General features: G+C 36.8%; 2 protein-coding genes across 4 annotated transcripts; one reads left to right on the top strand and one right to left on the bottom strand.

The window, feature by feature from the left end:
* The first annotated feature begins 990 nt into the window (after positions 1-990).
* On the top strand, positions 991-7,576 carry LOC137960430 (uncharacterized). 3 transcript variants are annotated; one of them, XM_068808060.1, is made up of 9 exons: positions 991-1,272; positions 2,278-2,376; positions 2,461-2,503; positions 2,768-2,860; positions 3,185-3,243; positions 4,982-5,081; positions 5,164-5,272; positions 6,483-6,629; positions 6,732-7,576. In XM_068808060.1, exons 1-4 carry the CDS (start codon positions 1,123-1,125, stop codon positions 2,836-2,838), a joined length of 363 nt encoding a protein of 120 aa, XP_068664161.1. In that variant the 5' UTR covers positions 991-1,122; the 3' UTR covers positions 2,839-2,860; positions 3,185-3,243; positions 4,982-5,081; positions 5,164-5,272; positions 6,483-6,629; positions 6,732-7,576. The 3 variants fall into 3 exon arrangements, 2 of the variants coding, with proteins under 2 accessions (XP_068664161.1, XP_068664162.1); XM_068808061.1 differs by having other exon boundaries at positions 3,163-3,243; XR_011114160.1 differs by lacking the exon at positions 991-1,272 and having other exon boundaries at positions 2,283-2,376; positions 2,461-2,860; positions 7,330-7,576.
* Positions 7,577-7,709: 133 nt separating this feature from the next.
* Positions 7,710-9,098, bottom strand: LOC137959337 (SAC3 family protein A-like). The gene is made up of 3 exons (XM_068806742.1): positions 8,679-9,098; positions 7,993-8,105; positions 7,710-7,920 (listed from the first exon to the last, which is right to left on the bottom strand). The coding sequence occupies exons 1-3, from the start codon at positions 9,096-9,098 to the stop codon at positions 7,710-7,712; spliced, it is 744 nt and encodes a 247-aa protein (XP_068662843.1).
* Between the last annotated feature and the right edge of the window lie 9,627 nt (positions 9,099-18,725).

Genomic DNA, 18,725 nt, shown 5'->3' with positions numbered 1-18,725 from the left:
TCATGGAAGAGAGCACCAGCGTGAGGGGGAGTGTTGGAAGATAAGGACTACCATTTTATATGAGAAGATCCTATACATAATTTACAACAAGCTAGGGGTTCATGATGTTCCCTTACCCCCAGCTTGAGGGAGAGTGTTGGAAAATGGGCCCAACCCCAAACGACCAAGGAAGACCCACATATCCAAGTGTGTTAGAAGATGGGCCCAAGCCTGTAAGACAAAGGAAGACCCACATATCCAAGAGTGTTGGAAGATGGACCCAAACCCATAAGATATGAGACCCACCATGATCACGTGAGGTGACATACGAAGTCTTACACAATAAGACGTCTAACAGAGCCACAATTATTATGGAAGCAAGTCTCACAGAAAAGTTTTAGTTTAATAGTGTTTTAGTCATGTTAGTCTTTTATTTGTATACGGTTATTTGATTATGTTAAGACTTATCATTAAGTCTTAGAGTTTGGGTGTAATTAGGACAAATATAGTTTAATAGTAATTGGATTCTACTACCTTCCTCTATTATAAATAGAGGTTCATGTACTCTAATTATAATAAGTCAATGAAGTATTTTTTTTTTTCATAAATTTAATAAAAATCTAGTTTTTTAAAATTTTTGGTGCATATTTGAGGTCGAATGAAAATAGAGGGATCATCAACTTTGTTCTTCTATGGTAAATTCATAAACTTTAATTTTTTTTACAACTTTTCGGTGCATCTTTTGTTTTAATCCAAGCCAACACTTATAAGGCTATTTTTCTCAAATAGACACATCCTGTTTTTTACTCTTGTCTGAGTTTTTCCAAATTTTTTATAGATTGCTTGAAAATAAAATGGTTTTTCTTAATAATTGTCACATTGCAGTAATTGGATCCGACTGATGGTGTCAAGTCCGGAATTCGTAACAGAGTAATAATCTATAAATCACAATAGCTCCCTACACAGTTCCGTTTGTCTCTCTTTCTTCCCCTCGACCCTCCAGCAAGAACACCCTGAAGCCACCGAGAAATCGGGCTCAACACCTTGCGCCGGTAACCTCCTCCTCCACAAGGCCAAAACTGCCTGTTGAAAAGACTTCTGGATGGGGACGCTGCCGGTGCCACGTTTTGAACTCCCCGGGTCATGGAAGCACTTAGTCTTTCTTCACCACCTGGTCATGGAAGCACGAAGACAGAGAGAAGAAAAGAAGTCGGCGTTGAGTTCTTTCTAGGCGTTGCAAGAAATGGGTCTCAAACCCTGGCGCGGCCTCCTTCTCCCGAAAGAACCGCTATTGTAGTGACTCTCTTTTTTAATTCTTCTCTACCCTTACGTTTCTCTGTCTCCGTTCTTTTTCTCTCGATCTTAATTTCTTCCATTTTTTTTCCATTTTCTTTATTATTTTCATGTGTTTTTTTTTTTTTTCCTCGCCAAATGCAGAGCTCCAGTGCTGTGTTTCTTTCTTCCCCTTCCCGCGTTTTTTTTTTTTTTTTTGTCTTCACGATCGTCTAATGTTTCTTTTATTTTATTTTCTCGCCGTTCTCTTCCTCCCGATATTTCTTGCATTCTTCTTGTTGTTTTCCTTATTTTTTTTAGTTTCTTCCATTCTTTTTTTTTCTCGGCAAATACAGAGCTTCAGCGCTCTGATTCCCCTTTCTTGCAAGAGGGGTGGGCGTCAACATTTTATGCGCAGAGGAATGATTCCCCTCCGTCAGATGCTTTGGTTGTTTGCTCCTTTTTTATGATTTCCTGATGTTCTCCACTATAGGATTAATGTCTTTCTGTTCTTGCTTCACGTTAATTGCTATCAGTCTTGGTCTTGGTCTTCTGTAAATTCTTTTTTATCTTGTAATATGTCATTCTTGATGTAAAGAGGGATTCGCGGAAATATCTGTTGGAAGATTTAAACCAAGAATACAGAAAGCAATATGTTGAAATTAAAATCAGACGCTATGGCCATTAAGATGGAAAATGTGAAAAGAAAATGAAACTTAGTTCGATTTCATACATACATGTTCTTATGTAAAATGTAAAGGAGGATTCATAGAAATCATCTTGTGAAAGATTTAAACCAAGAATACAGAAAGCAATATGTTGAAATTAAATTCATACACTATGGCCATTAAGATGATAAAAGTGAAAAGAAATTGAAATGTAAGTGTCAATATGAGTATTCCCTAATTTCCTGGTGTTCTCCACTATAGAATTAATGTCTTTCTGTTCTTGCTTCATGTTAATTGCTATCAGTCTTGGTCTTCTCTAAATTCTTTTTTATCTTGTAATTTGTCATTGTTGATGCAGGATGATTGCAGATCCTTGTTTCTTATATTAGTTATGCCTAGAACAGGTAGCAACTGTTGGTTGTACAGCTTGGTGGGAGTTGACAACGCGCAAAGAAAGGTATTTAGTTTTTGCTTCTTAAAGAAAAGAATTTGCACTTAGTCTCTATTGGGAATCTTATTTTGTTCTTTTTACTTTCCACAGGATAAAGAAGGAATGGGATCTGGAACTAATAAATGTGGTGACAGTATCTTTCTGCAATGCCATTGTAGTTTGGTCATTAGCTCCATGTCATTCATATGGGAACACATTTCGGTTTTATCTCAAAAATACCTTACAAAATCTTCCCAACAACATATTCGAGAAGAGCTATCCACTTCAAGAATTTGATTTGCAGAAAAGGCAGAATAAAAAATGGGGTGGTAATAAAAAATGGCATTGCAGAATAAAAAATGACAATACTGTTTGTCAAAATAAAAAAACAGCTAACCTGGGTGGTAATACTATTCAGGGCAGAACCAGACTCCGATGGGGAGGACAATGCTCCATACGGAGACATTGAGTTATATTTCCAGCCATTGATCCCCATGTTATGCACCTTCGTGTGAGTTTCCTAATACCTGAAATACATGTTTTAGTTGTTGTTTTTGTTTTAAGTGTTGATGTTGTTTTCAGATATATCTTGTTGCTGTTTGAGAAATTGAGTTGAAGTTTTTATGAGCTGTTTGCTATTATTTCTTTACTGTGGAGAGGTTATCCTATTGTCTTAATCTTACTATGTAACCACTTATGAAGTGGATTCTCTTCTTTGATAAGCTGTGATGCCTCTTTCTGAAATACTGTTGCATAAATTACTGTTGTGTATACTGTTGTGATGCTTCTTCATCTCCCTCTTTTGATCACAAGGTTTCCTTGCCTATTGTTCCAGTGTTGCAGAAAGCTTCAAGGCCGTTGCCACTAAGAGTAGCTGCAATGTCCAAAATATTGGTATATATTTATTTATTTTGTCTCAAAGTAAACTATTTTGCCCCAGTATCCACTTGCTTTTCTATGTTGTATGTTACTTTTCTGCTCCAATATATGTTTTTGAATGATACAAGCCGGTGTTATATCTTGAGCCAATGTTATAAAACCACACCAGACTGTTTGGTTGGACTGGGTTTGACTAGAAACGACCCCTCTTCAAGGTAAGAGGATTATAAGACCTTGAGTATGGTCAAAACTTGGTTGGTTAGTCAGGTTATTGTTGCATGGAGGAACTTCCCTCATGTGACACAAAAACAGAGGGGGATGATGATAGGGAGAGTGGGGGATCCCCTCCCCACCATTTTGTGATGGCAGGTGGGTCCCTCCCTTGTTACAAAAGCTTAATTGGGAGGAGATGGAGCTCCCCCCCTCCCTCCCTCCTTTGCTCTAGCAGGGGAATGGTCTACACTATCCCCCATGTGTGGATGTCCACCCCAGCCTTTGTTTTCTTTGTTAAAAGAATGATGTTATTTCAGGTTCACTTGTGATCAAATATGGTCGACCCAGGATCAATCTAACCTGATCACTTCACAGGGTTGGTAATAGTGTTGGTTTTATAACATTGATACAAACAATGTTTATTACACCTGGCTCAGTCATGACTCGTAAAAGTGACTGGGTTTGGTTGAGCGCCGGTCAATCAACTTTGATCTCTGGTGGACCCACTGCTGACCTCAGCAGATGCCATAAGTATTTAAAAAATAACCATATATCAGGATAGATGTCTAGGCTTCCGTCTCTCCCCCTCACCTCCACTCTGTTACAGAGAGGCCTGGAAAGAGAGGGCTTCACCCTCTCCTCATTTCTTTTTGGTGTAGGTGGATGGCCTTCTCTGCCTTTAGAAAACCCGATACAGGGGCATAGTCTCCCCTTTCTCCTCTTTGCATGGTGGCAGAAGTTCAAAGGCCCATTGCTCACCTGCCGTGAAACGTGGGTTCCTCCCCCTTTTGTTTGTCCTTGAGGCTTGTAAGACAAGGGGGAGGCAGTGGCCCCATCTTTGGTGGTAGACTGAAGGGGGAGAAGGAAGCACGGTGGATGGGAGGGCTCTCCCTTGTTAGCAAATGAAAGGAAGAGGGGTGAGGCTATGCTTCCTCCCTCTTTATTTTGTCACTGTGGGAGGGGCCCTACCCTTCCCTCAGTCATGTGGAACTTCTGCATGTTGGTGCCCTCCCCTTGTGGGGTGCTGAAAGAGAGAGGAGGAGGGGGAGGGGGGGAGCCCTCTCCGTGGACTAATTATGCAGGGGAGGTCCATCCCCGTGTGGCCTGATCATTGAGCTGACTTTATCGCATCAGTTTGGTCAGCTGGGTAACTGTCAAAACACAGTTAGTTGGCTGTGTTTTGACTGGTTCTCAGGATTTGTTGAATCAGACCTGGTGGAGGGACCAGGTCCAATAACATTGGTTAAATCTGGTTGGTAACTGGTTTTTATTCTAATAAAACAGGAGAGGGAGAGGGGGGTGGGTGGGTTCCTGGGTCCAACTGAACCTGGTTCTATCGCAAGCCTCTCTTTGATAACTCTGGATACAAGACAAACATTTATTAGTAATTTCATGGTCATGCTTTTAATTCCTTTCTCTAAGGAAAGAACTTATTTAAGCTATTTGCATTAATTTTACCGGCATACACTTATTCTATGTTAATATGTTATAGAAATCCTCTTTGTATGATTAGATATAACTTGTTTCTGTTTCTGTGTAGGTCCCTACGTGGCTTGACAGACAAGGTGTTCATTTGCTTTCAATAGGTGTACTTGTTGTGTCCAGGACATGGATCTCTGATCGGATTGCATCATTGAATGGTGTGATTACAGTTTATTCACAGCCGTGCCATTGAAAATTATTAGTTCTCTTCTAGATTTAATTTGCATCTCAATTTTGTAGGAACCAGTGTGAAATATGTTCTGGAGCAGGACAAGGCTGCCTTTATTTGATTAATTGGTATTAGTATCCTCCAGAGTGCGGCAAATTCCATTGTTGCACCTTCACTAAGGTAGTTCTTTCTTTATTTCTTTTGAAAAGACTAGGGCAAGTCTTTTTTTTTTTTTTTTTTTTGAGGTAGATCTTTTATTGTTCTGGTTTGAAATTTGAATCCAATTCAATGCTTTTGGATACTTCCCATAGGCTGCTGACTTTGTAAGTGTCTTTTGTAGGTGAAAATTGTTTTCCTGAAAATTTTGAAATGCAAAAAAAAAAAAAAAAAAAAAAAAAAATTTAGCAGAATTAGAGAAGCTTTTTATTCAAAACAATATTGACATTATGTATGTTTTTATAAACTCAAAAGGGTCTTAAATTTGTTCTAAAAGGAGAAGTTCTTTTCTACCAAGAGGTTAGCATAAGATTTGTGTATGGAAAAAGAAAAAGAAAAGAATGTACACTAGGATAAAATACTTCCCTATATGGTTCTAGTCTGCACTACAGATCATGTTGTGCTGAGCCTACCTGAGGTGGTTTTCTTTTTTTAAATAAACTGTGCCTTTGATTGTACAAGCTTGCATCTTTTGTAATTTTTTTTCTTTTTTGTTTTTACGAGTAAGTTTTAAAGCTCATATGAGATTTAATTGGAAGTCAGAGCCATAATGGTCTGACAAAGATTCTTTGCTTGATGTTGGGTTGATTACTAGTACTCTTGATGCTTGCTTTGTCCCAATCTGCTTCTTTGCTTGAGACTCGATTGAAAGTTGTCAGAAAAAGGAGTTTTACATGTACATGCCAATTGTTTTGAACTTGTGTGTTGTCTTTTCTTGAAGTTCTATTAATGTATTTGAGTGTACATTGTTCAACTTATCTCATTGATGGTTGCTTTTAGTTCTCTATTCTTCACCTGCTTTCCTCTTTCATTTGCCACTCTGATCAATTCTGTGCAGAACACCAGAGAAGGGATGGTTCTTGATATTTGTTGCACTCAGGCTATTAGGAATGACTTATGGTTGTTCAAGTTTGCATTGATTTATTGGTTTGCCTGTACATTATTATTATTTTTTTTTTCTGCTCTTATATGTGACATGATTTTGTCACAAACATTTGAAAGGTCTTTTTTTTAAAAGAAAATGTGGTTAATGTACTTCACGCATTTGCTCCCTGTCAACTTGTAATATTATAGATGCAGTTCTTCATCTGTAATAATCACCTTCTATTTGTAATTAGTAGTTCTTTGTCATTTTCTTCACTGACTGCTGGAAGTACAATGACTCCTCTACAAGGCTCTGCTGCAATCTACGAGGAAACTAAAGTTTCAGATGGAGATATCATTTCTTTCACTGAAGTGGACATTATTACCCCGGGCCAAAAATTACTGGGTAGGAAGTTGACTTGTGATATAACACCAGGAAGGAATCTCCTTGTCACTGGTTAGTGAAATGATGATGGTTATTGTTACTTACTCGTTTTTGTGGAATTATTATTTATTTTGATTCATCTCTGTTTTAATGGTGTCATTATTGGTTATTTAGGACCCAATGGGTGTGGAAAAAGCTCAATCTTCAGAGTTCTTTGAGGCCTCTGGCCTATCGTTAGTGGAAAACTCAGAAGACCCATCCAAGATGTCACTGATGTGGTCACTCAATGTGGCATATTTGTTGTCCCTCAGCGGACTTATACATGCCTAGGAACACTTAGGGATCAAATAATTTATCCTTTATCTTGTGAAGAAGCAGAAGCCTAGGCACTGGAAAAATCTGGACAAGGGGAGGATTCATTCCCCTAATCAACCTATATTTTTTGTTTTACTTTTATTAGTCTGTTCTGCTACAATTATGCTCTTCCAGGTGCAAATAATTGATCTGAAAAAGGGCACCAGATCAGTCAGTTGTGTTTACTTGAACCAGATGTTTGACAGGATTTTAAAAGCTCAGACTCTGATTTAAGATTGGTCGGATAACTTGCTATTTTGTAGCCAAGTAACACTTGCAAATTGGTCTCCCTCACTCTGCTTGCCATACTCTTCTCTTACTCTTTAGCTCTATCTATCTTTGTTGGTTATTTGGTGTGATATGCTATAATCTAGTCAGAGAGTTTTGCACACTAAAGATTTTTTTTGTTTGATTGAAGTATTGCAAAAGGCGAAGAAATTTTTGCCAAGATTCATTCTCGTTGCTCAATCAGATTAACGAGGGCGCGATATAAGCAGCAGTTGCCCAAATAGGTTAAAATAAAGGCGGATGAAATTTCTGTACAGAAGAAGAAATGTGGACTCTGCCGTTTCTTTCACTGTTCGTGCCTTTCATATGCATGTATATTTTACATGTTTTTTTTTTTTTTGTTTTTGTTTTGTGCACCTGTTCTTGTAACTCGAATACTGTGTCAATATGTATTAGATATTTCTTCTTGCCCTCGACTTGTGTCTCTCTTCATTTATTTTTTTTAAACTGGCCCAGTTCTTAGAATCATTACAATCAAAATTAACTCTCTGTCGACCTGCAACCAAATCTTTACTTACGATCCCATGGCTTCCATTGATGTCGGTCAACCCATTCTTCTTGTTTCTTAGGTTCTCTGTTCTTTTTCTTCTTTTTATTACTCACCTCTTCTTGATACTTCTGGACCAGCGATTTTGATCTTTTAGATTGGTTATATTCATCCACCAAATCTGCATCTGAAGCAGTACGTCGCCTGTCTTCCACAGCTGCAGCCTCCAAGTAACTGCATAAAATAAAAGGTTACAATATTTTAAAACAAGAGTATTCTGACTATTAGCATAGAAGAATGTAATACTTCATCTTTGCTTTCTGAGTTTTGTCAAGAGGACTATCCGTCCAAACACTCGTATCCCCACGTCTTTTGCCATTCCTACTAAATGACGTAGCAGAGTGCATGCTCACACCCACCTGAAAACATAACAAGAACTTAAAACCAATGACAGGATAAAAACTTAAACAGAGAAAAGGAAGAAAACTAGGCTTAAGACTAGTTTGACATGAGACAACTACATTGCCTACTATTTCTTTCAGGTGGGAGTGTGGTCATCCACTCATCTCTTTTTGGTTCTGCCAAAAGCTCATCATCACCCACCATGGATATGCCTGTCATCACACGACTGAAGAACAGACAAGTCAAATTATTTAGAACATATTCAATGCAATTTCTGCACAGGGATCTGAACACTGGAAATGCTATAAGAAAACCTGAACAGCTGCTACCCAAACAAGTCAATCACATATTTCTTTTTAAGAGTTAGCTTCTTCCTTTCTTGTGTTGCTCTGTCAAATAGTCTCTCCCAAGAGTTTGACATGGCTAATTCCAAAAATTTCAGAATATGACTGCTGAAAAATACTGTAGAATGGTACTTTTGGTAATTTCTCATTGTTTGCACCTCCTAGAAATAGGCTTATCTTATTCGGTATTTTTATATTTTATCAAGTTTAAATTTTGTAAAGGTAGTTCTTGTTAGAGCTTTGAACCATGACCACAACTTTCTCCAAAACTTCTTCAAGTCTCACAGTAGCAGGGTCAGGTGCAGAAGTGGTCCTTCTACTGTACAAATTTCTTGCTCCAATCCCTTTGTGTCTAACTGCCTTAACTTCATGTCCTTTATCAAAACGCTTAAACCGGTTTCCCCTCTTCTTCCTTTCCTCTGGTGAATTAGTTAGGTTCATTGAAGCTGCATAATATGAAGTTAAACCTTGCTCCTTGTCACTACCACTTGAAGAACCATCATCATCGTCAAAACGTGGCTTGTTAACTGGCCTCTGGGTACTTTTGCTTTGGCAACTTAAGTTTGGTGAGAAAAAGACCTTCATGTGACTTTCTATTTCATCTTTGCTCTTTGACTTTCCAGTATCTACCACTCTCCCTTTCTTTGGAGTGGTCCCAACAAACATCTTTTATTGGATCATAATTAACAAAAGCCAGCTTCTCGACCAACTTGTTCTCAGGAAGTGGTTCCCACCAACTTTTGGTCTGTTTAGAGGGACTTTTTTTTATATTTGGACAATGAAGAAAGAAGAGGACTGTGACCTTGGTCCTTCACCAGGTTTGCCACTGGTAAAGGAAAAAGTGGTTCAATATCCTAATTTTGAGTGAAAAGTGTACCGTCAACAGATACTTTAGTTATTATCTCCTTCATAATATTTTGGCAAACTGCTTTCTGTGAGTTATCCTTGCAATGAGCCAAAGTCCTTTCCACATAGGTACGTAATGATGCAGGAAAAACTCCTGGCTTAACCCCAGTATCAGCAAATAAACCACTAGTGGAGGTTTTTAGATTAGGTTATGGGATTGAAACACTAATATAGGCAGGTTGAGATAGTGTATCTGTTGCAAAGGTATCCTTGTAGGCTTTGGTGGTACCCAAGGTTAAACAAACCCTTGTGCACCACCAAAGCCGACAATGATACCTTTGCAATGGATACACTATCTCAACCTGCCTATATCAATGTTTCAATCTCAGAACCTAATCTAAAAACCTCGGCTAGTGGTTCATTTGCTGATACTGTGCTTAAGCCGGGATCTTTTCCTGCGTCATTATGTGCCTATGTGGAAAGGAGTTTGGCTCGTTGCAAGGATGACTCACAGAAAACTGTTTGCCAAAATATTATGAAGGAGATTATAACTAAAGTATCTGTTTATGGTACACTTTTCACTCAAAATTGGGATATCGAACCACTTTTCCCTTAACCAGTGGTGAACTTAGTGAAGGACCAAGCTCACAGTCCTATTCTTTCTTCATTGTTATTAACTGTGGAGAGGTTTAAGCGTTTTGATAAAAGACATGAAGTTAAGGCAGTTAGACACAAAGGGATTGGAGTAGGAAATTTGTACAGTAGAAGGACCACTGCTCTCCTTATGAGTAAGAGGAATGAAGAGGGTCAAAGCTGAACTGTAGAGGACATGGACTGGGATGCATTAACTGTCAAAGGCACCTGCCAAGAAATAGAGCAACGCTACTTGCGTCTCATTTCTGCACTTGACCCTGCTACTGTGAGACCTGAAGAAGTTTTGGCGAAAGCTCTGGTCAGGTGAGACCTGAAGAAGTTTAAGCGTTTTTTTACAAGATGCAGTTTTTAAGATTATTTGCTTGAGTGCAGTATAGTAAAATCAACAATATCATCTTCATCACTCATTCAAAGAAAGCCATCCCTCAAATTATTTGCTTTTGCATGACATTTTTGTGGGTTCTCTGCCTGAGTCAACAGCAATTTAATCGTCAAATATGCAACTAGACACTTCTGCTAGATACCTTCCTGAGAATTGAGAGCATCTTTTAGTTCATATGCACTAAAGCAAAGTATAGAATTGCAGGATTAAGTCATAGGAAAACTGTAAGACAATCTTTCAACATTCCTTTTTGTTTGGATTTTGATTTATCAAATAATTGTACATGACTACATCTACCTGCCACTCACATTTCTATGAGGTAGTTATCTATGATCCAATTTTAAACAAAACATGAAGACAGATCCATCAACTCTGCAAAGGGTTCTAGGGCACAAACTAAACAAAACGAGCAACAATTCCTAGAGTGACTGTTCTTATCATGTTTTTTCTTTTTTTTTTTAACATTCTTCTCATCAAGTTTCATTTATAAAAAAAAAATCATCTACCAGTTCATTCTATCCAAAAGATCCAATGTATTGCTACTTCTTGTTCTTCTAGGAACAACAGTGACTGAGAAAGCATCACAAAATAAGAGCAAGAGATGCGAAGGAATCTTTTAAACCTTAAAAGCCAAATGAATTGATATCATAAGGAAGAAAAAGGGGATTGCTATTATTTCTTTTTCTATGGAGAGGTTATCCTATTGTCTTTATCTTACTACTTAACCACTTATGAAGTGGATTCTCTTCTTTGATAAGCTGTGATGCCTCTTTCTGAAATACTGTTGTGTAAATTGCATTTCTTGTTTTGCATCAATTTTTCCTAATGAATAGTCAATCAGTGTGTGTGTTCTTAACACATCAATCAGATTAGTAACTTAGTTTATTTCAGATTAAAGAACTGTATAGTTGGTATGATGTGGCTAGAAGAACAGAGATCATATACAGCTGCAGACTGCATTGCCCCAGCAAAAATCTTCTAAAGCGGCTTTCACGGTATTCTTTTATAAATTTCTTTGAAAAGAATGATTGACTAAAGTTCCAGGTTAATTGAGTAGAAAAGAAAGAAATGTAACAAATGGCACGTCTCAATGTGTTTGGTACAAAACTCACTAAGTCCTTTGTCTTTATGATAGTTGACCTAATTGCATCTCAACCAGTCCTAGTCTTTGATAGCTCTTATCCAGTTAGCCATATCTAAATTGGGATTCTTGCACCAACCTTTTACTTGAACCTCAAGCAGGCCACAGAAACACTCCTTAAAATTTCTCAATCCATGGAGAGGCCAGTGAAGCTCACCTTCCATAGACTCCAGGGTGCCCAATCAATAGACTCCAAGGTGCCCAATCAACTGCAGTAGGAGACAAGTAATAGCATCATGATTTCAGGCGACTCTCCACAACCAGCCGGCCCAACTTACATTTAAAGTTTCCATCAAAATTAAGCTTAATGAATCCATGGATGACCAAGGGGCAATAGTGGGATGATATTGTAAGAAAGACTAGCTACATGCTTCCAATTTCTCTGTATTACCGCACTATGGAGTTCTTTAAAATCTTGAAGAAGGTCAATCCCACAGTGGATCTGGTGAACAAATCTTCTAGTGATGTCTCTTCAAGTGACCAGGCAACTTCTGTCTGAGAGGGTCAACCTTATGTAAAATGTTTGACGTTGAATGTTGTGCCATAGCATGGCTTTTTGACTTGTCATAAATAGGCTTCATCACTGGCTTCATGGATGAAGTTTTTGCCAGTATCAATGGGTGGAGCCATAAATACGATTACAGAACATGATAGTTTAGACTTTAGGACACGTATCAAATATGTGAATGCTGTCCATATTTCATTTGTAGGTACCTCAAATGTGGTGTGTGGGCAGGGAAGCTGTTTTGCTTGGTCATGATTGTGGATTTCTTGTTGTGGCCTCTGTTAGAGCTGCTGCAGGTAGCTGCTTAATGTACTTTCACTTTTTTATTTTTGATTACTAATCTTGGTCCTGCATTTGAAATACTTAGTTTAATTAAATTGTATGGTTCAGCCATCAAAGAATATAGAGGAGGTACCTGAGAATTTGACGGCCATGTGCTAGCTGCTGTGCAGCAGCCCTCTGTTTGGTCACCTCAAACTCAATTTTGTGCGAGCTTGCATGGCAACCTGGAACTATGGGTAGGAAGCTTTATCAATTTCATTATCACTATCTATGAGAGCTTGCATGGCAACCTGGAACTTTGGGTGGGCAGCTTGCTCCATGACCATGATGGTTGGAGTCTGATTGATTTGCAGTTTCATGAAATTAGCTCTCAGCTTTCAATCCAATGAGCTTGTCTTCTGGTTTGTATTTTTGGTTGAGGAATCTTTTTTTTTTCATCCTCTTCTGTAATAAAGTTGCCGTTTGCCATTTACTACGGAAGACTGAACATTAACAAAAAAATTATTGTGACTTTTCATGGAACGTTTTATATGGATGAGGTGATTTACTTGAGAAATAGAGATATTGCAGTTGATCAATTTCATTATCACTATCTATGCCATTAATCTTCTTCAAGTGTCTAAACGCTGAATCATTACCGACTCAAGAAACCTACTTGTTATTTACAGAATCCATTTAGTGTTTTTCTCATATTTCCCTTATTTTTCGTTCATATTTTAAGAATTTTTCACCATTATTTTTTAAAAAAGAATCTATTTATTATTTTTAAAACAAAGGGGAGATTTATTTATTGAATCATTAGGGAGATTTTTTTTTATTACAATCTCATATCCTAATCCAATTTCAAATTTCAAGAATCATAATAATATATTCTTCATACACCATCTACCACTATTTCCACCCAATTTTTTTTATCATATTATTTGCTTCTATAAACTTTTTTTTATAGGATGGATATAGGACATGCTATCTGGATGGCCCCTTCCATAGTCATTACGATCTCATTAAGATTTTCTCTATTTCATATGATATTCCATCACCTCATCAACGACACCATACACAAAGAAAGTCCCTTCACAAGATAAGGTTTTATCTTGCATGACAACAAGTTGTATTTCCCCAATACAACTTGAGGGAGAATGTTATGAGAGAAATTAAATTAATTTCAAATTTTAAAATTATGAACTAAATTATGTAATAATTTAAAAAATTAATGACAAATCAAGATAAAATCTTATTGATTTTTTATTTTTTTAAATAAATAAAATTTGAATCCTTAATTAATAAATTAAATAATCCGTCTTTAACTTATAAATAGGCTTGTATTGATTGTAAAAAATCATTTCAATTCAATAAAATTTCCATGGACATAGAGACTTCAAGCATCTTCTGCAAAAACTTCTTGGTTTATCCTTCAATGGCTTCTCTCCTCCCATCTTCCTTGCTGTCGATGATGACAACATGGGAAGGTTTCTTTCCTGTCACTATTGCTGCAATGACTCTGAATGTCAATGATGGAATAAAGTGGGAATTCTAGACATAGTATGGCACAATAGGGCCCTAGGTTCTTTCCAAGGAGCAATGGGCCGGGTATGAAATAAGTGACCAAACAATAGGAGGTCGAGAAGGAGAGCTTACCTTAGAAGAAACTTGAGACGCCACAGGTATAGTGTTAGCCAATGCATCAGGGCACATGGTAGGTACATCAATACGGCTATGAGTTGCAGAGTCATCAATTGGCACATTAGGTTTCAAAAACTTGTTTGCTGCAAAAAAAGCCAGGTGGAGCATCAGTAGATGGGTAAAAGGGGTCAGTCCTCAAAGAATGACATCAGTAGAAACAAATAATTTTCGAAGAAGCAGATTAAAAAAGACATAACCTTTTTGAGTCCGAGAGTACCCCAAGAAAATACATTTAATTACCCTGAGATCCAATTTAGTAATTTGTAGGAAAGTATTGTGAACAAAATAGGTACACCCAAAAATTCTCAAAGGGAGAGAGAATGGCTTATCACCAGGAAAAAGATAAGAATATGGTGTCTGGTTACCAAACTCAAAAGAAGCTAGCCTGTTAATAAGATAACAAGCAGTGAGGATGGTATGGGGCCAGTAGAAGTGATGTACATGTTTATGATGGAGAAGAGCTCGAGCAACCTCAAGAAGGTGTCTATTTTTTTTTTCAAGAACACCATTTTGATGTGGTGTGTAAACACAAGAGGTTTTGTGAATTAAGGCTTTTTCTTGACAAAAGGATTAGAAATCTATAAACAGATATTCCTTGGCATTATTGGTACGAAGAATCTTTAAAGTAGTGTTAAAATGAGTAGACATTATGGAACAAAAGGACTTTAAAAGAGGTAAAGATTTTAGATCTTTCTTTTAAGAGGAACAACCATGTTGCTCGAGAGAAGTCATCCAAAAATATAAAAAAATACTTTCATCGGGAAACATTGGAAATGTTCATAGGCATCCATATATCAAAGTGAACTAAAGAGAATGGGGCAACACTTTTGGTTTCACCACTCGGAGAATAAGTATTGTAGTGGTGCTTACTCACTTGACAGTCTTCCCAGTTGATACTTGGATTGTAATGTAGGAACAATTTGTTTGAGTGACTGAAGAGATTGTATATGTTGAGCACTGGTGGTGGCAGTTAGTGCCGATGAGTGAAGATAATAGAGCCCCCCTGTTTCACGACATCCACCAATAACCTACTTTGTTTGCAAATCCTAAAGAACACAAGAAGTAGGAGAAAAAGTGATGGAACAATTAAACCGTTTTGTGAGTTGACTAACAAATAAGAGGCTTAATAGAAACTCAGGCACAAATAGGACATCTTTTAAATGAATAGTATGTGTAGCAAATATGGACCACACCCCACGTACCTTGGTTTGAGATCCATCAGCTATAGAAACAAATTTTTCAGATAATCAAGGAGGTATAGAATTTAAGAGGGTACCATTACCTGTCAAGTGCTTAGAAGACCTAGAGTCAATGATCTAGGATGGACAAGTAGCTGAGACCAAATCTGTTATAGGAGTAGCAGTAATAGGAGAATTCTTTGGCAAACTCTTAATCAAACGCTTAATCTACTGAAGTACTACAAATTTGTCGACAAAGACACTCTTCATTGTAATGCAAGCTGTCACCAGTCAATAATAATCCAAGGTAATAATTCAGGGTGTCAATCAAACCAAAGTCAAGAGATCGGGTTGAGATGACTAAAGCAAACGACTGGGTTGAGCAAAGTCAGGTAACAGAACAATATGGTTAAATTACGGGAAGAATCTATAGAGAACTCGAGACCCAGAACAATATAATAGAGGCAGAGAGCAAGTGGGCTGAATCAGACTCACTCAAGTTTGAGTTGACTCAGTTCGAGTTTAGCTGAGTCAAAATCGAGTCAAGTCCGAGTTGACAACAGTGACTCGATAGTTATTCACGACAGTGATTAATCTCAGCAGTAAATTCGAAATTTGTAAATCTGAGATGGGCAGGATAGGCAGCAACGATCAACAGATATCAACAATTCGTACAATTAGCCGAGTCGTATAACATACGATATCTGTCCAAATAGAGCAATAATCAGATGTTGTCCGAGTTATTGTAAAGCAAGACACAAATCTGAGAGCAAGATTACTAGCACGAAGTTGTGATCTTTTCGAACAGAGGAAGATCAAATATAATTTCAGAAACCAACAACAAGAACAACAACAATAGAAACGGAGTTCCAACAACTTGTAGTTCCAGCAATGGTGAAAAAACAAAGCTTCAATTTGGTCTTGAAATGAACAACAACAAAGAGACGATGATAATTAAGATACCAAAGCAGAAAAGACTTCAAAGTCCAACCTTCACTTAGCAGCAATAGATAATCGATGTGTTCTCTGGATGCCTATTGGCCAAGTAGACTTGTGTAAGTCTTGATCAAAGCATAGTAACTACAACTTGTAGTTCTCAAAGATGTCATCGGATCCTGAACAACAAAAGTAAACTTGAAGTCATCAGAATCCGAGTCATTCTAATGGTCTTCACCATCTTCTTTGGGTGTCTTTACTTTTGATTCTCCTCCTCTATAACAATGTTTTTCATTTGAAGAGAAGACAAAGACTGATGGAAAAGTATAGAAGAAGCAAAAGCAAGAATAGAATAAAAAACAATTGTAAGGAGGCTATGGATAATTCTAATCATAGAATAACAACATAGAAAATAATTCGCTAATAGGATAATTTAAAAAATTAAAAAAACCTAAGAAATTAATAGGAGATAGATGAGAAAGATACAAAATTCTAGGACTAAGAAAAAACTCTAGAAATTGAATAGGCAGAAATTAAAACTAAGCTAACAAGAAGAGACATTTATCGAAGAACAAAGAAAACATCTTGATTACCTCATAGATTTTGCTTTGATACTATGTTAAATTTCTTGAAAAGAGAAATAATTCATTGACTTGATTATAATTGAGTACAATGAACCTCTATTTATAATAGAGAAAACAAGTAGAATCATATTACAATGAAACTACCCTTTTCCCAGTTACATCCAAAGTCTAATACTTAAAAGTAAATTTTAATATAATTAAACAACTTAAACATTGAAGACTAACATAACTAAAACACCTTAACTAAGACTCTTCTATGAGACCTGTTCCTATGAGTTTCTTGTAAGACCACCACCATATTAATTCAGGTTTTGTGAGACTTCTTACTGTGAGAGTATTGTAAAACTCTCTCATACATGTTCTTCAACTGATAGTACCAATGATGTTGATGAACGAAATGTACCAACATATAAGGTGATGAACATGGCACTATTATTTTCATAGGATGACAATGGGGTGCTCTTGGGGTCTGGAGAGAGTCATGAACTTATGGACTAGAGCCATGAATTCACGCTCAATGAAGTAGGAAGCCTCCTAGCCAATGATGCCTTTGATAAGAGCAATCTTCTAGATGAGAATCAAGAAAATGGGAACTGTAACCGTAGTAGTTTGTGAGAGATCCATTATTAGTGATGACTTAGATTTGGAATCCTCTTATTTTAATGAATATTATTTTTTGATAGGTAGAGAAGAAGGTTGAAATAAAGTTATTTAATTCCTTTCACTTCTTTTGTTTTATTCAATGATGTGTACGATGTAAGTATAATTTCCTTTTAGAATGAAATTTGAAGATGATTTCAAGCTTCACCTAGGTTTCAATATCCCAACAAATTTCCTAAGTTATCTATCTTAGGCTAAATTAAGATCAATTGAAATTCTAAATCCAAAATTCACATTATAGAAGACAGAGAAAATTGGGAGAGAAATAGGAGGCAAGTTTGAGAGATATCAAGAGACAAAATTGATTTTGAGAGATGACCGTGAGAATTGGGATTTGGGTGAATCTAAAAGAGTAAAAAAAAAATAGTTTTATTGTTTTGTTGTTTAATGAATTTTCCTTCCTCCCTCCTATCTTTATGTGAAAAGGAAAACCATGGGAACCACAACTATGTATGAGTTTATGCAACCATAAGATTTATTTGAAATGGAATTTTCATCTCTCTATTTAGTCTTTCTTGGTCAGGTTAGTTTATTCTCCATAGTTTTTTGTTTTTTGCATGATTCTGGTATGAGTTTTTTTACCATTTTTTTTCTATTAATTTTTTGACAGTGATTATATGCTTCCAAAATTTATGATTATAGACTTTAAAAAAGTAATTTATGCTTTTAATAAATTGCATCGTAAATATTTAATCACTATCAGGGGTTACTTATGAAATACTTTTTTGATGATTCATTATTCAATGTTTTATATTTATTAATTATTTTAATGTTTTATATTTATTAATTATTTTAATGTTTTAGTGCTATTCAACTTCATAGAATTGTTATCAAACCCAAAATTGTGGATGTCTAACAAAGTATAATAAAATAAAAACTTTGAGAATGATCAAAACTTGATTGACCCACGAGATTTACCATGCAACCTATATAAGTAAGGGAAGAGGGTCACTCCTTGTATCGGGATGACAAAGGGGCAAGTTTGATAGACCCATCTCGTTAAATATAAAACAATTTCGTCTACCTGATGGGGAGAAAACGAATTTCCCCTAAAACACTCATTTATGATTGCGATAATATTACAATGTGGGACCCACCATGGTTGCATGAGCTGGTGGGACCCACCATGAGGATGTGAGAAGCCAAGATGAGTCAACACACAAACTGGCATGAGTTGGATGACGAGCTAGAATAAGTTGGCAGAATTATAAATTTAGTGGGACCCACAAAGATACCACAAGTTGGCATCTTTGTCCCATGAGCTGAAAGATCTAATGGGACCCACAAGAATATAGTGTGAGCTGGCATCCTCAACCTAGCCAGCTCGTGAAGAAGGAATTAGGAAAGTTAGTTTTTGGGTAAGTTAGAATTTGAGTAAGATATAAATTGAATTGAATTATAGTTGAAAAGTGTACATAAATTATATCACGCCTCTACTATAA

This window comes from Aristolochia californica, unplaced genomic scaffold, assembly GCF_029961685.1.
Source record: "Aristolochia californica isolate CCGP_79_NKW_82.1479 unplaced genomic scaffold, dmAriCali1.0.hap1 SCAF_3, whole genome shotgun sequence".
Classification (NCBI taxonomy): domain Eukaryota; kingdom Viridiplantae; phylum Streptophyta; class Magnoliopsida; order Piperales; family Aristolochiaceae; genus Aristolochia; species Aristolochia californica.
Note: the sequence above shows the minus strand (reverse complement) of the source record. Positions and strands in the feature narration are given on the sequence as shown.